This window comes from Sus scrofa, chromosome 6 (assembly GCF_000003025.6).
Source record: "Sus scrofa isolate TJ Tabasco breed Duroc chromosome 6, Sscrofa11.1, whole genome shotgun sequence".
Lineage (NCBI taxonomy): Eukaryota > Metazoa > Chordata > Mammalia > Artiodactyla > Suidae > Sus > Sus scrofa.
Window position 1 is genome coordinate 166,471,183 of NC_010448.4, and position 18,229 is coordinate 166,489,411.

The 18,229-nt window shown below is 48.2% G+C and overlaps 1 protein-coding gene across 3 annotated transcripts in view; it reads left to right on the plus strand.

Moving 5' to 3' along the window:
• The window catches only part of EIF2B3 (eukaryotic translation initiation factor 2B subunit gamma), a 133,664-nt gene extending 117,265 nt beyond the window's left edge, over positions 1–16,399 (plus strand). The window contains exons 11-13 of one of the 3 annotated variants that reach the window (XR_002345225.1): positions 10,660–10,763; positions 14,292–15,728; positions 16,180–16,352. Coding sequence is in view for 2 of the 3 variants with exons in the window: in XM_021096757.1 (XP_020952416.1) it covers positions 10,660–10,763; positions 14,292–14,350 (163 nt within the window). In the remaining variant the exon portion in view is untranslated. Of the gene's footprint in view, positions 1–10,659; positions 10,764–14,291; positions 15,735–16,179 lie in introns of those variants that run through there. The other 2 variants (XM_021096758.1, XM_021096757.1) reach the window with 2 other exon arrangements.

Genomic DNA, 18,229 nt, shown 5'->3' on the forward strand with positions numbered 1-18,229 from the left:
TTTCCCTCTGAGCACTGCTTTTGCGGCATCCCATAGATTTTGAGTGGTTGTGTCTTCATTATCATTTGTCTCAAGGTATTTTTTAATTCCTTCTTGATTTCCTCATTGACCCATTGGTTTTTTAGTAGCATGTTGTTTAGTCTCCATGTAGTCAGTTTTTTCTCATTTCTTTTCCTGTGGTTGATTTCTACTTTCATGCCATTGTGGTCAGAGAAGATACTTGAAATAATTTCTGTGCTCCTAAATTTAAGGTTAGCTTTGTGCCCCAGTATGTGATTAATCCTTGAGAATGTTCCATGTGCACTTGAGAAGAATGGATATTCTGATTTTTTTGGATGTAGTGTCCTGAAAATGTCAATTAAGTCTAACTTTCTATTGTTTCCTTAAGGATTTCTGTTGCCTTATTGATTTTCTGTCTAGAGGATCTGTCCATTGATGTGAGTGGGGTGTTAAAGTCTCCTACTATGATTGTATTCCCATCCATTTCTCCTTTTGTGTCTGTTAGTATTTGTTGTAGGTAACTGGGTGCTCCTATATTAGGGGCATATATATTGACGATTGTAATATCCTCTCCTTGAATGGATCTTTTAACCATTGAATAGTGTCCTTTGTCTTTCTTTATGGCCTTCGTTTTAAAGTCTATTTTGTCTGATATGAGTATTGCAACTCCTGCTTTCCTGTCTTGTCCATTGTCATGAAATATCTTTTCCCATCCCCTCACTTTAATCTATTTGTGTCATTTGCCCTAAGGTAAGTCTCTTGTAGACAGCACATTGAAGGTTTTTGCTTTTTTATCCAATCTGCCACTCTGTGTCTTTTGATTGGAGCATTCAGTCCATTGACATTTCAGGTGATTATTGATAGATGTGTATTTATTGCCATTTTAAACCCTGTTTTCCAGTTGATTCTGTTTCTCTTTTCTTTTCTTTTTTTGGTTGGATGGTTTCCATTTATTTAAGCCTGAATACTTTTCTTTTCAGTTTTCGTGAAGGTAATGTTCGGTTTTGATTTGTGGTTGCCCTGTTTTTTAAGTAGGTTAACCCCTTCTTATATCTGCTCACTTTAGCCTGATAGTCATATAGACTCAAACACATCATTAGAAAAAAAAAAAGAATCTATATTTTCTTACTTTCCTTCCCACATTGTATGATTTTGATTCTTTTTTTTTTTTTTTTTTAACATCTTCATGTTTAGATCTGTGTGCTGGCTTATCTAAGTGATTCTTTTCCAATTGTAGTTTCCTCCATCCTATTTCTTCTTCTTTTTTATTTATTTAGAGAAGCCTTTTCAGTATTTCTTTTAGAATGGGTTTAGTATTGCTGTACTCTTTTAGCTTTTGTTTGCTGGAGAAATTCTTCATTTCCCCTACTATTTTAAATGATATTTTTGCTGAGTAGAGTATTCTAGGTTGCAAATTTTTTCCTTTCAACGCTTTAAATATATCTTGCCACACCCTTCTGGCCTGTCGTGTTTCTGTAGAGAAATCAGCTGATGGCCTTATGGGGGTTCCCTTATAATTAACACTTAGTTTTTCTCTTGCTGCCTGTAGAATCCTCTCTTTGTAACTTTTGCCATTTTAGTTATAATATGTCTTGATGTGGGCGTATTTGGGTTCAACGTGTGTGGGGCCCTCTGGGCTTCCTGTGTCTTGATGTCAGTTTCCTTTAGATTTGGAAACTTTTCAGCCATAATTTCTTCAAATGTACTTTCAGTCCCCCTTTCTTTTCCTTCTCCGTTTGGAATTCCTACTATGTGTAGATTGGCCTGTTTCGTATTATCCCATGAATCTCTTACATTGCTTTCATGTTTTTTCATTTGGTTTTCTGTCTGCTGTCCCGATTGGGTGATTTCCATTATTCTGTCTTCCACGTCACTAATTCGTTCCTCTGCATTATTCATTCTGCTCTTTAGTGCCCTTAGCTCAGTTTGCATCTCTGCAAATGAATTCTCCAGTTTTTCTTGGCTCCCTATATTTTCTAATTCCTTTCTAAGGGAATATGCATTCCTGTTCATATCTTTTTTTTTTTTTTTTTTGTCTTTTTTTGCCTTTTCTAGAACCGCTCCTGCAGCATATGGAGGTTCTCAGGCTAGGGGTCTAATCAGAACTGTAGCTGCCAGCCTACACCAGAGCCACAACAATGCGGGATCCGAGCCGCGTCTGCAACCTACATCACAGTTCATGGCAATGCCAGATCCTTAACCCACTGAGCAAGTCCATGGATCTAACCCACAACCTCATGGTTCCTAGTCGGATTCGTTAACCACTGCACCACAAAGGGAACTCCCGTATCTTCTCTTAATTCCTTGACATTCAGCCTTAATTCCTTCAGTGTTTTCACCATCTCCCTTTTGAACTCAGTGTCTGTCAGACTGCAGAGGTCTGTTTCATTGTTGCTGCTTTAGGTGAATTCTCCTGTTGCTTTAACTGGGAATGGTTTCTGAGCCTCTTCATCTTGCTTGTGTTTTTCTTTTTTCTGTGAGTTCAGGGAAGCCAAACTGAAGTCTTGTAAGCCTACTTCTATGCAAGAGCACCACTTTGTATTTTTAGGGGAGATTACTACTTATTTTTGGTGTGGGAGTTTGAATATTTGCTGTCTCTTTCTTCAGCATGAGCAGGCTGTTATCCCCAGGATGCTCAGTGTGTTTTCAGGGGGGAAGGAGGCAATGGGTAGGGCCAGCAGCCAGTGCCTGGTCGTTGGGCGCTCAAGAGCAGCATGGACCTGCAGGAAGGTGGCAGAGGCTACTCCTAGCCGCAGGGCCCTGGGAAGTGGTCATGAGCTCTAGGCAGATCTACAAGGTGACCTGAGCATTTGGCAGGAGCAGCAGCAGGGTGCGTGAGTTCCCAAGGAGTGAGAGCAACAACAGCTTGTGTTTGATTACAGTGCCCTCCTCCGAGGTGGCTGGAACTGCAGGTGGTGCCTGTTCAGGGACCCCTAGTGGTAGCGGGCCGTGACTGTCTCTGGAGTCAGTGAGAACCGCTGTGGTGTGCCCCCGCCACCTGCAGACCACGAGAGAAGCACCCTGTCCCACTTAGCCCACACAGGAGGTGCTGTACCAGCTGCTCCTAGTTGTAAGGTCTTGGGAAGGGACAGAGACCAAGTGTCTGGGTGCCTCCCAGAGCATTTGGCCGTGGCAGCTGCAGGGCGGTTGTGGGTTCAATCCCTACCCTTGCTCAGTGGGTTAAGGATCCCATGTTGCTGTGAGCTATGGTGTAGGTCACAGACACGGCTCAGATCTGGTGGTGGTATGGCTGTGGCGTAGGCCAGTGGCTACAGCTCCAATTTGACCCCTAGCCTGGGAACCACCACATGCTGTGGGTGGGGCCCTAAAAAAAAGAAGCCACATTTTCAACCTACACCACAGCTCACAGCAACACAGGATCCTTAACCCACTGAAGGACGCCAGGGATCGAACCTGCATCCTCATGGATCCTAGTGGGATTCGTTTCCACTGTGCCACAGCAGGAACTCCACACCTCCTCATTTTGATCTTAGCTCAAATTCCTCCACTTAAAAAGAGGCTTTGGGAGTTCCCATTGTGGCTCAGTGGTAATGAACCCATGCGCCGTGGGTGAAGCCAAAGAAGAAAAATAAGTAATTTTTAAAAAGAATATCTCTGACCATACCCCTGCTTATTCACAAACTTGAAGATTCCCCAGGACTTTAGAATAAAGTTTCAACTTCAAGGTTTCTTATGATCTAACACCAGCACTGGGTCCTGGAATGTTGGCGTGAGATGGGGACCTTACCAGTCATCCAGCTCCATTGATGCATTTTTACACATGAATCGGTTGTGGCAGTTTTTGCCTTACTGTACCCATGCTACTCCTTGCCCCCTTCCAGTTTCCTGCATCAGACTGACTGATGTCACCACTCTCTCGAGAACCAGAACCACAGTTGCCTTTATCCCACTTGGTCACTTTTTTCTCGAGTGCCTTCTTGAGGCTTTGAAACCTCCAGTCTCTTTCGTCTTGGCCTCCAACCCTCCAAGGAAACAGGGCCCTAACTTTCTCATTTGCCCTAATTAGCAACGTCTCCCTCCCCTCCTGTGGGTGCAGCCCGCTAGCGCGTCTCTAAAGGCTGCTGTTCCTGTCCTGAGCTGACATGAAGAGACTCGGTAAAGAAACCAGTGTTCCCAGGAAACTCCAGCTTATTTATATGCTAGGAGTTCATAGGAAAGGCCTAGCGTAATGTCCAAGAATCGTCTGCCGTTTTGGAGGAGGTGTAGTCGTGGGTGGCCTAATAAGGTTTCTGGCTGGGGGAACAGTAAAGGTTTGGATGGTGGCTGCCAGCACTTTTCCAACTGAAAAGTCTGAGGTGAAGCTATAGGCAGCCCACTCGGGGCTAAAGACTAGGAAGGAAGGCCATTAGATTCCCCAACCCTGCAAATCAGCTCCTGGTGATAAGATCAGACCTCGTGCATCCCGTATGAACTTTTTTCCGTTATTTCAGGTCATTTAGTTTTAATTACTTTTAGTAAATTTGGGAAAGGTAATTAAATTGTGGTCATGTGAGACTTGATTGCCCTGGTGCTGTTACATCTGGACTGAACGGCAGGGTAGGAGCCTGAATTTGTCTCGAAGGGAGTGTCTCATATTCTTGGTGTGCTTGTCTCTGCCAGCCGTGGTGAGCCGCTGAGGCTTTCTGGTCAGTGGCTTGGACATCTGCCTAAGGACCTCAGGGCTTGAGGGATGCTAATTAGGACCACCTTGGGGAAGGTGTAGGCGAGCGAGCGTTGGCAAGGAAACCTCCTGCCTCTCTTTCTCATTTCCTGCCACTTCCAATGCCTATGACAGCTGATCCTCTCCAGTCCAAGGTCCGGTGAAAACTGCCTCGTCAGGGCTCCAGCGTGCGTCCTGTCTTCTGCATCTTTGGCCCTCTGGTCCTAGGGAACACTTCCCACATTTCCTCCTCGACTCACGCCGCAGTCCCGGTAGCATCTTCACCTGCAGGCAGGCTGGGGGACCAGGATTCCACCCGGATTTTCCAGGCTTTCTGCGGCAGCACGTGCGGCCCTCGAAGCCAGATGAGATATTGCTGCTTCTCATTGTCCCCCACACTCTGCTCACTGCCCTTTACTGGGTCCTTTGCCTTTCCTTTCCCCTTTATTCCTGACATTCATTCTGCCCAAATGCTCTCTCCACAGCAGAAATCCTACCCAGCTTCCGAGGTCCAGTACGTATTCAAACTGCTCCATGCAGTTTCTTCCTTCCTTCCTTCCTTCTTTCTTTTTGGCTGCAGCATGGCATGTGGAAGTTCCTGGGCCAGGGATCAAACCTGTGCCACAGCTGCAGCAACGTCAAATCCTGAATCCACTGCACCACCCAGGAACTTCCAGTTTTCCTAGCCAGAAATTATCTCCCACCTCTGTATTCCCTGGGCACCTGTTCCTTATGCTTATGTGACCTTACTACATCTTTCTTTTCCTTCACCTAGACTACAAATTCCTTGAATATAGAAATACTTCTCATATGTCTTGGTATCCCTGGACTCCCAATACTGTCCTTTTTATGTACTAGATACCTTGCCAGTATCTACACGGTCCTTGTAGAATGAAAAATAAAGATCCCTGACTTAAGCCCTCCTGCTGTAATTGGCGGAGTGTCTGTCAAGAGAACCCTCTCTACTTCAAGAAAAAGTCACGGAGTAAATGCTTTACTCCTTGAAACTCACCAAAATGAAAACCAGCAAAACCGGAAAAGGAAGCTTTATCTGTAATAAACTGGATAGCTGCCATGTACCCATACAGAGACTAAAGAATACCTGCCAGACACAATGAAATTTAGGTCAGATCCAGAGAGAACACCAAAACTGGACCGTAAGGGATAGGGGCGTGGTCAGTCCAAAGGAGAAGCGGTGAAAACCACTTCTGCAAAATCTCAAGCCCCAAGAACTGAAAGAAAAACACATCAGGTGCACAAAGAAGAGGGAAAACCAGGCTGGCCTCAGACTTTTTCATGACAGTATTTAAGGCCAGAGGACCTTTATCACGTAGTATTTACAAAATTTGGAAGAAAAAAAATTATGACCTAAGACTCCTATAGCTTGTAAAGTTATGGTTGAAATATAAAATCATCAGAAATGCCCAAGGCTCAGGAGATACGTCGCCTATGAATCCTCTGGAAAACTCTACCTGAAGACATGATATAGCTAGGTAAGAAACGAAACGAAATACTGACAGGTGGGTAGGTTGAGTATAAAAATGAACTTCCTTAAAATTAAGTCTGTTGCCATTAGAGTTGCAGAAAGATCATAATCATTCAGATAATTCTGTCCATGTTTCTTTAATCACACTTTCAAAAACACCAAATTACAAACCTGTGGCAAGATCCCTGGATTTAAGGGGCTCCTTAGGGCTTTTGTTTCATTCCCTACCTTTGAGCCATTTGCACCAAACCCATCCTCTTAGATGGAGAATACTATAACATTTCTTTTTTTCTTTTTTTCTTTTTTTTTTTTTCTCGGGCACACACCTGTAGCATATGGAGGTTCCCAGGCCAGGGGTTGAATCAGAGCTCAGCCACTGGCCTACGCCACAGCCATAGCAATGCAAGATCCAAGCTGCATCTTCGACCTACACCACAGCTTATGGCAACGCCAGATCCTTAACCCACTGAGTGAGGCCAGGGATTGAGCCCACGTCCTCATGGATCTTAGCTGTGTTCATTAACCGCTGAGCCACAAAGGGAACTCCTTTTTTTTTTTTATTTTATTGGCGTATAGTTGATTTATAAGTGTACAGCAAAGCAAATCAGTCATACATATAAATATATCCATTGTTTTTTCCCACATAGGTTATTACAACAGCTTGTTTCTTCTACGATTGTTACATCTCTGGAGTGCCCATTGTGGCTCAGCAGTAACAAACCCAACTAGTATCCGTGAGGATACAGGTTGGATCCCTGGCCCTGCTCAGTGGGTTAAGGATCCGGCGTTGCTGTGAGCTGTGGTGTATGTAGGTCGCAGTCAAGGCTCAGATCTGGTGTTGCTGTGGCTGTGGTGTAGGCCAGCGGCTGCAGCTCTGATTCGACCCCTAGCCTGGGAACCTCCATATGCCGAGGGAGCGGCCCTAGAAAAGGCAAAAAGACCAAAAAAAAAATTTTTTTTCATAGCTCTTTGCCAAACACTGCCCAGTCCGCAGCTGAGGCAGGGACCTGTGGCCCAGTGGAGTCTCTTCCGAGTGGGAAGGCTTGAGCACATTGCTAACCTCTGTGAGCTCCATTTTCTCTGTAAAAATTAGAATAAATTCCTCCCTTCCTGCAGGCTCGCTAATAGGATTAAGTTCCTAATGAATACAAAGTGTTTTGTGTAATGACTGAGCTGTATTAGACAGTGGATTTATGTGATTCTCTTCCCTCCTGGAATAAGCTGAAAAAAGTCCTAAAGCCAGAAGACAAATGGGAATTTGGAGGCGGCACTCCTGCTTCCCAGGTGAGGGCTTCTTCCTCAGGTCATGTCCCATGGCATGGTTGGCGTGGCGCACCCGGCCAAGCGGTGATCTCACCATAGGCCTCTGTGTTTTCCTCACGGCCTTCTCTCCACTGAAGCCTTAGGGCTTTCAGGGTAATTTCCAAAGGCCTACAGCTTAGCCTAAAACTTGACCCCACTCAGGAGAAATGAGGACCAAAAGCCCATTAATCTTAGCCATTTCCAAGCAGCTTCTTCTTTTTTTTTTTTTTTTTTTTTTTTTTTTTTTTTTTTTTTGCTTTTTAGGACCACACCCACAGCATATGGAAGCTCCCAGGCTAGGGGTTGAATCGGAGCTACAGCCAGCCACAGCCACAGCCACAGCAACTCGAGATCCCAGCCACCACATCTGTGACCTACACCACAGCTCATGGCAATGCTGGATCCCTAACCCACTGAGTGAGGCCAGGGATCGAACCCTCATCCTCATGGATCTTAGCCGCGTTCATTAACTACTGAGCCACAAAGGGAACTCTTCTGAGAAGCTGCTGCAAGTACACTGCCAGGCATTAGCCTAGCAGCATCCTTAGTGTCAGGCTGAGTTAAAACCAGGGGACAGAAACTGCAGTTCTGGCACTGGGCCCCGGTCTTTTCTCCAGCTGGATAGGAAGTCACCTTCCCTCCTGCTTTAAGCACTGAGCAGAAAAGGCAGACTTTACTGTGGATTGGCAGCCTGGAGAGAACTTGCTTCATATGGTAGTGTCCATCCTTCCTCTCCAGCTGGAGCAGACACACACACTTCCAGGAAAATCAACCTCGCAGTTCCTTTCTAGATGGGGGAAGGCTAAACTGGCTTAAAATTTTTCCCGCGTGCCCCAGCCTTGCTGATAAAGATGACTTGTGACCGCAGCCGTGCTCGGGGGAAACCGTTGAAGCAACAAGCAGTAGAAAACGTTCACCCTCACTAAGCATTTTGTTAGGTGTTTACCCCGAAGCCTTCCTCAGACCCAAGGGCCAAGAGCTTCAGAGGAGCCCCTAGCTGCCCTTCAGTCAACCCAGTTTTCCCTGTCACAGCTGCAGACTCTGCAGTGGTGGTTTATTTATCGAAGAGGGAATTACACACAAACTAGGTAACACAAGCCATAAAACAACATGGACGCGTCCTGAAGACCTCAGACCTGTTAAACATAGAGAATCCAGACTATCCTTTGCTGCAGAATCCAGCCTCAGTCATTCCAGAGCCTTCTTTCCAAACATGCTTCCCACTTGTCCCCCAGGTTCCAAAATACCCTTTAGGACTCTCTAATTACGGCTGCTTGAATCGCTGTTGGCTCTTCCTTGTTAGCCGACCGTGTTTATCCCGTGCCTAGCTCAGGGCGTGCCTTCCCTACTCCTCAACTACTGAGCAGGAAGCATCCCCTCACTGGCACTGACACCCTGGTAGCCAGTTGTGAGCCTGCTCTGTCTCAGAGCCTCTGTGTCCGTGGCCTTCTGTGCTTGCTTACCACTCTTTCGGGGTGAATTTCCCCCAGGAGCAAGAACCACCCCAACTGGTGACTGGACTGCTTTTCTTAAGGCAGAGAGCAAATGGGAAAGCTCTGGAAGGTCCCGTAAGGCCCACCCGTTGAGTGTGTCCTGAGTTCGAGCCAAAAAACTAATACTGTCTCTGCCTCTCTCTAGCCCACACCACGGAGGTGCTGTGGCTTTGGCCTTTTGCTGCTTTTTGACAAGCTTTAACCTTCTAGAAGAATAGAGAGAAAGAGGACTCTGGAATGCCGTAAAGTGCTAGAATTCCTTTTTTGCGTTTCACTCAAGTTTTGGCATCGGAAAGAATCTTTTTTTAGTGGCCTGTGCACACACATGATGGCCTCAGTCCTTGGAATGTCCTCTTTTCCGTCCTCCATGCCTCCTGGGTTGCTCGAGGATTTTTCCTTAGTCAGTTTTTTTGTTTTGTTTTATTTGAGTGGATACTCACACCCCTCCTACTCGCCTCTTTCTCCTCTCCAGCTGCCCACTCCTGACTCCTTAGGGTACTGGATATTCCCTTGTCAGGCCAGAGCTCCTCCCACAGAGCATCTTGGCTCAGAGAAACAACTCAGCAGCCTCAAGCTTCCTCCAGCCTTCCCTGATGAATTTCTTGTATGGCACTGTGATTGAATTATGGATTCTGGAGTTCTCTTGTAGTGCAGCAGATTAAGGATCCAGCGTTTTCACTGCATTGGCCTGGGTCATTGCTGTGGCACAGGTTTGATCCTTGGTCTGGTAACATCTACATGCTGTGGGCGTAAAAAAAAAACTATGGATTCTGGAGTCAGGCTATCCAGAGTCAAGATATCCAGACCTGGTTTTGAAACGGCTACTCGGCAGTTACGTGGTTTTAGGTAAATGATTTAACTTCTTGACATGTTACCTCATCTGCAAAATGTGGTGATTTTTACTATGTCAGAGCTAAAAATGATACTCCTAGAATCATCGAAGAATCTCCCATATGATTTTACTGCTGAAATGGCTAGATTTGTGAGTCACTGCTATAATGTACATAGACTGTTTAGTACAGTATTCCTGGCCTGAGGTAGGTATGCAGTAAATGCTAGTGAAGATTTTCGAAAGCTCTTTCCCCACCCACCAGGCCTCAGAAGCCCAGAAGATGCTTTTAAACACATTCAAATGCTAAGATTCAGCAGTGCTGCTCTTGAGAGTATGGCTTTAGGGAGAGTGTAGTCTTTTATGTAGCATGGAGTTGGTTTTAAAAAATACCCTTTTTTTCTAAATGAGTGTGGTTTTAATTAACTAGCGTCTGTGGTGAGGGCTGTGTGTGGGGCACCCAAAGCTTCCATAGCTGATCTCTCCTAGGAAGATTCATGGGATCTGAGCCTCTGTGAAATTTGGTATATATTCCCAGATGAGAGGTAGGAGTGACGGGTCAGCCTAGGGACCAGGGCCAGCTTGCATCCCCTAAGCAAAGAAAGCCTGATGGATGGAGTTTACACCTCCTGGTCTGGGGTGCTTAAAGAGCTGAATTCAGACTGTTCTTTGCAGGCTTTGTGGGCATATCACTATGAGCCTATACAAACACTGGACTTCTGTAAAGCTTGGGCCTCCCTTGGCTCAGCAAGCCACTCTGTCCTCTAGTGATAAGCATGTAGCCACTAACTGGACTGGCCAGCCATTCCCAGCCTATGGAGGAGCCAGAACCCCCAACCCCTAGTGATGAAAGCCCTGTGCTCTCTCTAACTTGGCTCTTGGCTTCCAGAAGCAACATCCAGGGCAGCGTCATCTGCAACAACGCTGTGATCGAGAAGGGAGCAGACATCAAAGACTGCCTCATTGGAAATGGCCAGAGGATTGAAGCGAAAGGTAACCTAGACCCCAAATTCCAATCCCAAATGCCATTTTTTTACTATTGTGCTAGCCTTACAGATAATACTCAGTGCAGGTGGGGGACAAGCATACACATACACTGCAGGTGAAAAGAGAAATTGATAAAGCCATCTTAGCAGGGGATTGGCATCACTGTTAAAAAGTTTTGGGTTTTTTTTTTTTTAGCGCCACACGGTGACATATGGAAGTTCCCAGGCTAGGGGTCAAATCTGAGCTGCAGCTGCCACCTACACCATAGCCATAGCAACACCAGATCCGAGCCATGTCAAAGGACCCGAGAAGCGTCTGCAACCTACAGCTCAGGGCAACGCCAGATCCTTAACCCACTGAGTGAGGCCAGGGATTGAACTCGCATCCTCATGGATACTAGTCGGGTTTGTTACCTGAGCCACGACAGGAACTCCCTGGCGAGGATATTTTTAACCAAAAAGTAGACAAAGCTCAAGATCAGAAGTTCCCTGGTGGCTTAGCAGGTTAAGGATCCAGCATTGTCACTGCTGTGGCACGCATTCAATCCTCAGCCCAGAAATTTCTGCGTGCCATGGAGGAGCCAAAAAAAAGAACAGTAGGGGTGACTCGTTCCTTTCGAGATTATTCCTAAACCTGAAGGGGTGGGGGGAGGGGAGTTGCCCAGGGGCTAACCCACCAGTCCTGACCTGGTGGAAGCCCCTTCACTGTCCTTCGCCTCAGTTAGCAGAGGCCTTCGTCAGTTTCTCTCCTTCCCTTTTTTAAGTCTGCGCCTCCCTTGTGAGCTTTAGACTCAGACAGACAGGGATCCAGATCTCAGCTCTGCAACTCACTAGATGTAAACCAGGCCAAGGGTTTAATTTCTAGCCTAGGTTTTTGAAATTAGAAAAGTTGAGACAGTAATACTACCCTGGAGGATTGTTGTGAGAAGTAAATACAGGTAAATCTTGTGCGGAGTGTGCACAACTTCTGGGGCTTACCAGGGGACCCAGAGCTCCACGTGCCTGTCCACGCCTTTGCACGCCCCCCACCCCTGGAATTCTCGATGACTCAGCTCAAGTGTCTTTCCCTATAGCACCTTCCCTGCCTCTTCTCGTGACTGCCCACAGCCAGACTGAGCGTTCCTTCCTCCTCTGCATCTCTGTCAGTACCTTCATTAAAGTAGGTACACAAGTCATGGCAGTTGTCTGTGAATCTGCCTTCCTACCAGACTGAGATCCTCAGGCCAAGGATTAACCTATTTCAGTATGTCTCCCTAGCTCTCGAACAGGACCCAGAGAGTTCCCTGGTGGCTCAGTAGGTTAAGGGTCCAATGCTGTCATCGCAGTGGCTTGGGTTGCTGCTGTGACATAGGTTCAGTCCCTGGCCCAGGAACTTCCACATGCCGTGGGTGTGCCCCCACCCCCGAAAAAAGGACCTAGTTTATCACAGGTGGTGGGAATAGGAGAGATGAATCAATATATATATATGTTGTTGTTGTTGTTGTTTTGGTTGTAGTTTTTTGGCCATTCCCACAGCACATGGAAATTCCTGAGCCAGGAATTGAACCTGCACCACAGCAGCTACCCCAAGCCACTGCAGTGACAGGGCCAGATCCTTAACCCACTGAGCTACCAGGGAACTCTGAGTGAAGATATTTTGGATCCATAAAGAATTTGGGGGCATTTTAGGGCAGAGAGAGTTCCAAGAAAGGCATTTGTGAGGTGGTTGCAATTATCACAAGATCTCTTCTGGGTTTTTTTCTAAATTTATGCTAATAAAAGAGCCACATGCAGTGCTGATAAATGAACAGGGGAAAATTGGCCTTGGCCTGAATCGCCCTTCAGCCTTATTTTTTTTCTCTCTCTTTTCTTTTTTGTCTTTACTAGGGCCACACCCACGGCACATGGAGGTTCCCAAGCTAGGGGTCGAATCAGAGCTGTAGCCACCGGCCTACACCAGAGCCACAGCAATGCGGGATCCGAGCCACATCTGCGACCTACACCACAGCTCACGGCAATGCCAGATCCTTAACCCACTGAGCAAGGCCAGGGATGGAACCCGCAACCTCATGGTTCCAAGATGGATTCGTTAACCACTGCGCCATGGCGGGAGCTCCTACCCTCTTCTCGTGACTGCCCACAGCCAGACTGAGATGATTCCTAAACCTGAAGGGGGTTTTATTTCTTTCCCTGAGACTAAATGTGACTCTCCTCACTGCCTTTTCTTTTCACATTTCAAGCACTTTCTTCCTCTAAATGTGAGAATTATCATTTCCAAGAGCCCTTCCCAGGTGTCATGAATTTACCAGTATATTATAAACATTGTAAACTGGAGTTCCCTGGTGGTGCAGTGGGTTAATATCTAGCATTGTCACTGCTGTGGCTCTGGTTACTGCTGTGGTGAGGGGTCCATGCCTGACCCAGGAACTTCCATCTGCCACCAACATGGCCAAAAAGTTAAACAAACAAATAAGCATCATAAGCTAACTCTGGCTGATTGAAGCTGATGAAGAATTCATTAAATAAGAGTTCCCCATCGTGGCTTAGCAGGTTACAAACCCAGCTAGTACCCATGAGGATGCAGGTTTGATCCCTGGCCTCGCTTAGTAGGTTAAGGATCTGGCGTTGCTGTGGCTGTGGTGTAGGCTGGCAGCTGCAGCTCTGATTCGACCCCTAGCCTGGGGACCTCCATATGCCATGGGTGCGGCCCTAAAAAAAACAAACAAAAAAAAAAAAAAAAAAAGAAAGAAAGAAAAGAAAAGTTGAAATTTACCCAAGGTACATAGCTAGCACATGACAAAACTGTGTCTTCAGCCCGAAGTATTGCCTAACAGCCTCTAAAAAGACCAAAGAAAGAAACCGTTCCTGGCTTGCCTGGCAGAATTTGATCAGTGATAACCTTTTTCTCCCTTTAGTCCATCTTTCTCAGACCAATAGGAAAAATATAGTTGGCCTCCATATCCCAGCTCTTTCTCCCCTCAGGAACCTCAGGTCTTAGCTCTTTCTCCTGCTCAACATACCGCTTTACCCAGGCCTACCCTTGGCTGGCAGAGAAACTTATTTCTTGAGCATTTGGGACCTGTTGGTCGTTTCTTAAAAATAGGATTCAGGGAGTTCCCATAGTGGCCCAGGGAAAACGAATCCGACTAGTAACCATGAGGTTGCGGGTTTGACCCCTGGCCTCACTCAGTGGGTTAAGGATCTGGCGTTGCTGTGAGCTGTGGTGTAGGTCACACATACGGTTCAGATCTGGTGTCGCTGTGGCTGTGGTGTAGGCCAGCAGCTGTAGCTCCGATTCGACCCCTAGCCTGGGAGCCTTCGTATGCCAAGGGTATGGCCCTAAAAAGCCAAAAAAAAAAAGAAAGAAGAAAGAATACTGTCCCCTCTCCGGTTCTAATCGTTTGCAAGCCACAGAGTCACCACATCCATAGTGATCTTCCCAGCACCTAAGATGGGATTCTCAGAACCCAGTGTAGGCCCTCTGCCCTTTCCTAGCACTACCAAGGGAACAAGGCATTTTCTGACAATTCCGGCTTTTCTTACCCCACCCACCAAGCTCAGCTAATGAGATTATCTCTGGCAAAAGTCCTGGCAACCTCCTGCTCAGCCAGCTGAAAAGCTTGACCTCCTGCTCAGCTGAAAAGCCACAGCCAACAAGTCAAAGCCTGGGAGACTAATTGGGCATCTCATCCGAGCGTCTCTCTGCTGTCAGTGAGGGAACCGGATCTCTCTCCTGGACCACGGGGGTCACCCCTTTGGCCGTGCAAGTAGACCCGACGGGTACCCAGGTCCAGTCCTGGCTGCCCCACACTGCAGCTTTCCCCGTGTGCCTTGCCATTCCCTCCTATGTCGGTGGTTCCTCCCTTGCAGCCTTCCCTTTGGGGTCTCTCCTGGCCTGCTTCCCGCCCAGAACCTTTCCAGCGTGCTCACTGGCACCTGCTGCCAGCCCAGCCGGGCAGAGCTAGCACTGCTTGCTTTCCGCTGCAGCTGCCCCGCACCTTACGGAATCACTGTGAAAACCCATCTTCCCCAGAAAGCCAGATAGAGGCCCTCTCCCCTCAGTCCCAGCGAGCAAGTCTTCTCCAACCCCCAGGCTGACAGCAGGCCAGAGGGCAGAGGACAGAGGGCGGAGGGCAAGCCAGAGGAGGGCAGGTATTGATGTGGCGCCTCGCAGAGCAGAAGGGGCTGTTGGCTCAGCCGGCGCCTCCTTCGCCCCGCTGGTCTGGCGCCTGAGGACCAAGAAGAGCGTTACCTGAAGCCGGGACGGTCCTCAGAGCATCTTGGTATCTGGAAACTCGGGGGAGAAGAGCAGGCGCCAGAGTCTAGATATGAGACGTTGGGGCCAGTTCACGGCTGCGAAGGGGAAAGGAGCGAGAGGAGCTTTTGGGGGGCCCTGGGACGCCAGCCAGACAACCGCTTCCTTCGTTCTCTTCTGGTCACTGTTCTCTTCCTCGGTGGAGCCTGGCTGGCAGTCACACTCCGGGAGCAGCCCCGGCGCGACCTCCTCTCTAGCTCGTAGTCCATGGAAACTAACGCTCTTCTCACCGCTCACCCCTTCGTCAGTCAACTTCCAGGGCACACCCCCAAGTATATTGAGGGCTCACGGACTTCCCCGTTCCTCCCTCTTTTTTTCCAAATACCTTAGGTTGAACGTATTGGGATGCCCTGTCCAGCCACACCACAGTTTTTCCCGTTGATCTTTCTTTCGTCTTTGTCTTTTGTTTTGTTTCGTTTCGTTTTCGCTGCACCCATGGCAAGTGCACGTGCCTGGGCCAGGGATCAAATCCCTGCCACAGCAACAACCAGAGCCGCTGCGGTGACAATGCTGGACCCTTCACCCACTGCGCCACCAGGGAACGCCACACGTTTGTCTTCACTCCTGTGGCTCCAGCAGCCTGGAATGCCTTCCCTTTGATACACTGCCTGAAAAAGCTCTTTTCGTCCTCACGTCTCGGTTCCCGTTCCCTCCTGTGTGAAGCCTCCTGAAAGCCAGGTGTACAGAGATTTGAGAGTTACCCCTCCTCCTGTGGGAAGATGCTTTTTCCCAGAGTCCTTCTGGCAAGTTGTACTCCCAAGAGCTTCTCAAGAGCAGAGCCACATAGGAGGGGAGTAACTGCCTGTTCTGTGAACACAGAATTAGAAGTAATTGGGTTTGATGGAGTTCCCGCTGTGGCGCAACGGGATCAGCAGCATCTCTGTAGCACCAGGATGCACGTTCGATCCCCAGACGGGCACAGTGGGTTAAAGGATCTGGTGTTGCCCCAGCTGCGACGTAGGTCACAATTACAGCTTGGATCTGATCCCTGGCTAGGGAACTCCATGTGCTGTGGGGTGGCCAAAAAAGGGGAAAAAAGGAAAGAAAAAGGGAGAGAGAGACGTAATTGGGTTTGAAATGACGTCTTTTGCTGCCAGTTCTCAAACAACCTTTTCTTTTCCTTTTCTAGCCAGACGAGTGAACGAAGTAGTCGTGGGGAGCGACCATCTCATGGAGATCTGAGTTCCGAGCAAGTCACACTTCTTCCTCTTGGCCCTGGAACTGCAGGTGTTGGCTGGCCCACCTCTTTGATTCTGTATTTATTTCCCAATAAAAGAAGGGCTCCCAGAGGCGTGCTGGAGACTTGTGGAAGAGTCCCGAGCTCCGCATCAGGTGGGCTGTGGGGATACACAGCGTGTGTTCGTGTCGTAAAGACCAGTGGAGCCAGGGTGCGGAACAGGCAAGGACGAGGTGTGCACTGAGCGAGTCGGGCAGGGGCAGCAGCTGTCCGGTGGTGAAGCTCCTAGGAGGGCTACTTCTTTCTTTATTTTTTTAGGGCCACTGGTGTGGCTGATGGAGGTTCCCAGGCTAGGGGGTCACATCGGAGCTGTAGCTACCCGCCTACACCCACGCCACAGCAATGCAAGATCCAAGCCACGTCTGCAACCTACACCACAGCTCGCAGCAATGCTGGATCCTTAACCGACTGAGCGGGGCCAGAAATGGAACTCGCATCCTCATGGATACTCGCCGATTCAGTTCCACTGAACCACGAAGGGTACTCCTAGGAGGGCTCCTTCTGACTGGCTGGCCCAGCCTGGTCCATACGAGCAGCTCCCACTGAAGTGACCTGTGGGTATTTCAGCCCCGGACCTAATCAGGCTTTCTAGACCCATCGGCCCAGCTGTTGGCGTTGCTGCCTCTGCATATGATGTTCCCTCTACAGCTGCCAACTTGGGCAACCCGGCCCCCGAGCCTCAGGCCAAGACTCAGTGCTCTGGTCCCATGCCTACCACACAGATTCCTGGCCCCGCCACCACCCCATCCTAGCCTCACCCTCTAACCCCTGCCATCTTAAGCCCTAGTCTCTGGTCGATTTCTCCAGCTCAGCTATTGTCCTTTGGAGGCTCAAAGCCAGCAGGAGACAGCCGTTGCCTAGCCAGCAAGCCTGTCCCCACAGTTTTAGTGGAGGCAAGAACAATCAAAGCAAGCCATGGTCTGAGAGAAGCCAGACCCCTTTGTGCCTCCCAGTAGTGAGGTCTGCCCAACCTGGTAAGGAAGAGCCACAAACCTACAGCATCATTTGAAATTCTTTCTGACTCTTCTCGGCTGCACTCCTTTATATCCTAATTTTATAGACTCCTCAGCTTCAGATAGTTGAGAAAGGAGATTTCAATGCTCACAGATGCTCTGGAACCCTGTCTACCTTGCCTTGGCCACCCCACCCCCCAAAACACATACCCTTTGCTCTTGCCTCTCCCTCCTCTGCTTTTACAACCTGCAGGTGCTTGGGGGAAGATGAAAGTGGTTCCTGGGGTGAGATTTCACCCCCTAGGATTATCAAAGAAAAGGTTTCTCTTGATGTGCTCACTGTGGGTGGCAGTAATTATAAAGAATGATTTGAAATACTGGTTTCTACACTGCTTCAAAAATCTGAAGTCTCTCAAGTTCCTTTGAGTGATCTTGCCTGAATCTTAGTTGCTCTCACTGAACTTGTGAGAGGCTCGTGAGCACTCCTACCCCCGGGGAGCTCCACCGCCAGCAGCTTCTTGGTTGCTCGAGCTCCACATCCCTCCCACTGGTGGGTCCTAAAGTTTGCCCAAATCAGACAGGAGCTGAAACGGCCCAGCGGAGTGCTTGAAACTGATCGGACTCCAAAGGAGTAATAAAAATAATAAATTAAAAAGTAATGAGTTCCCGTCGTGGCGCAGTGGTTAACAAATCCGACTAGGAACCATAAGGTTGCGGGTTCGGTCCCTGCCCTTGCTCAGTGGGTTAAGGATTCGGCGTTGCTGTGAGCTGTGGTGTAGGTCACAGATGTGGCTTGGATCCCGCGTTGCTGTGGCTGTGGCGTAGGCCAGTGGCTACAGCTCCAGTTAGACTCCTGGCCTGGGAACCTCCATATGCCGCGGGAGTGGCTCAAGGAAAGGCAAAAAAAGAAATAAAAATAAATTTAAAAAATAATAGCAAAAATAAAGGAGGAGTTGGAGTTCCCCTCATGGCGTAGAAGAAACAAATCC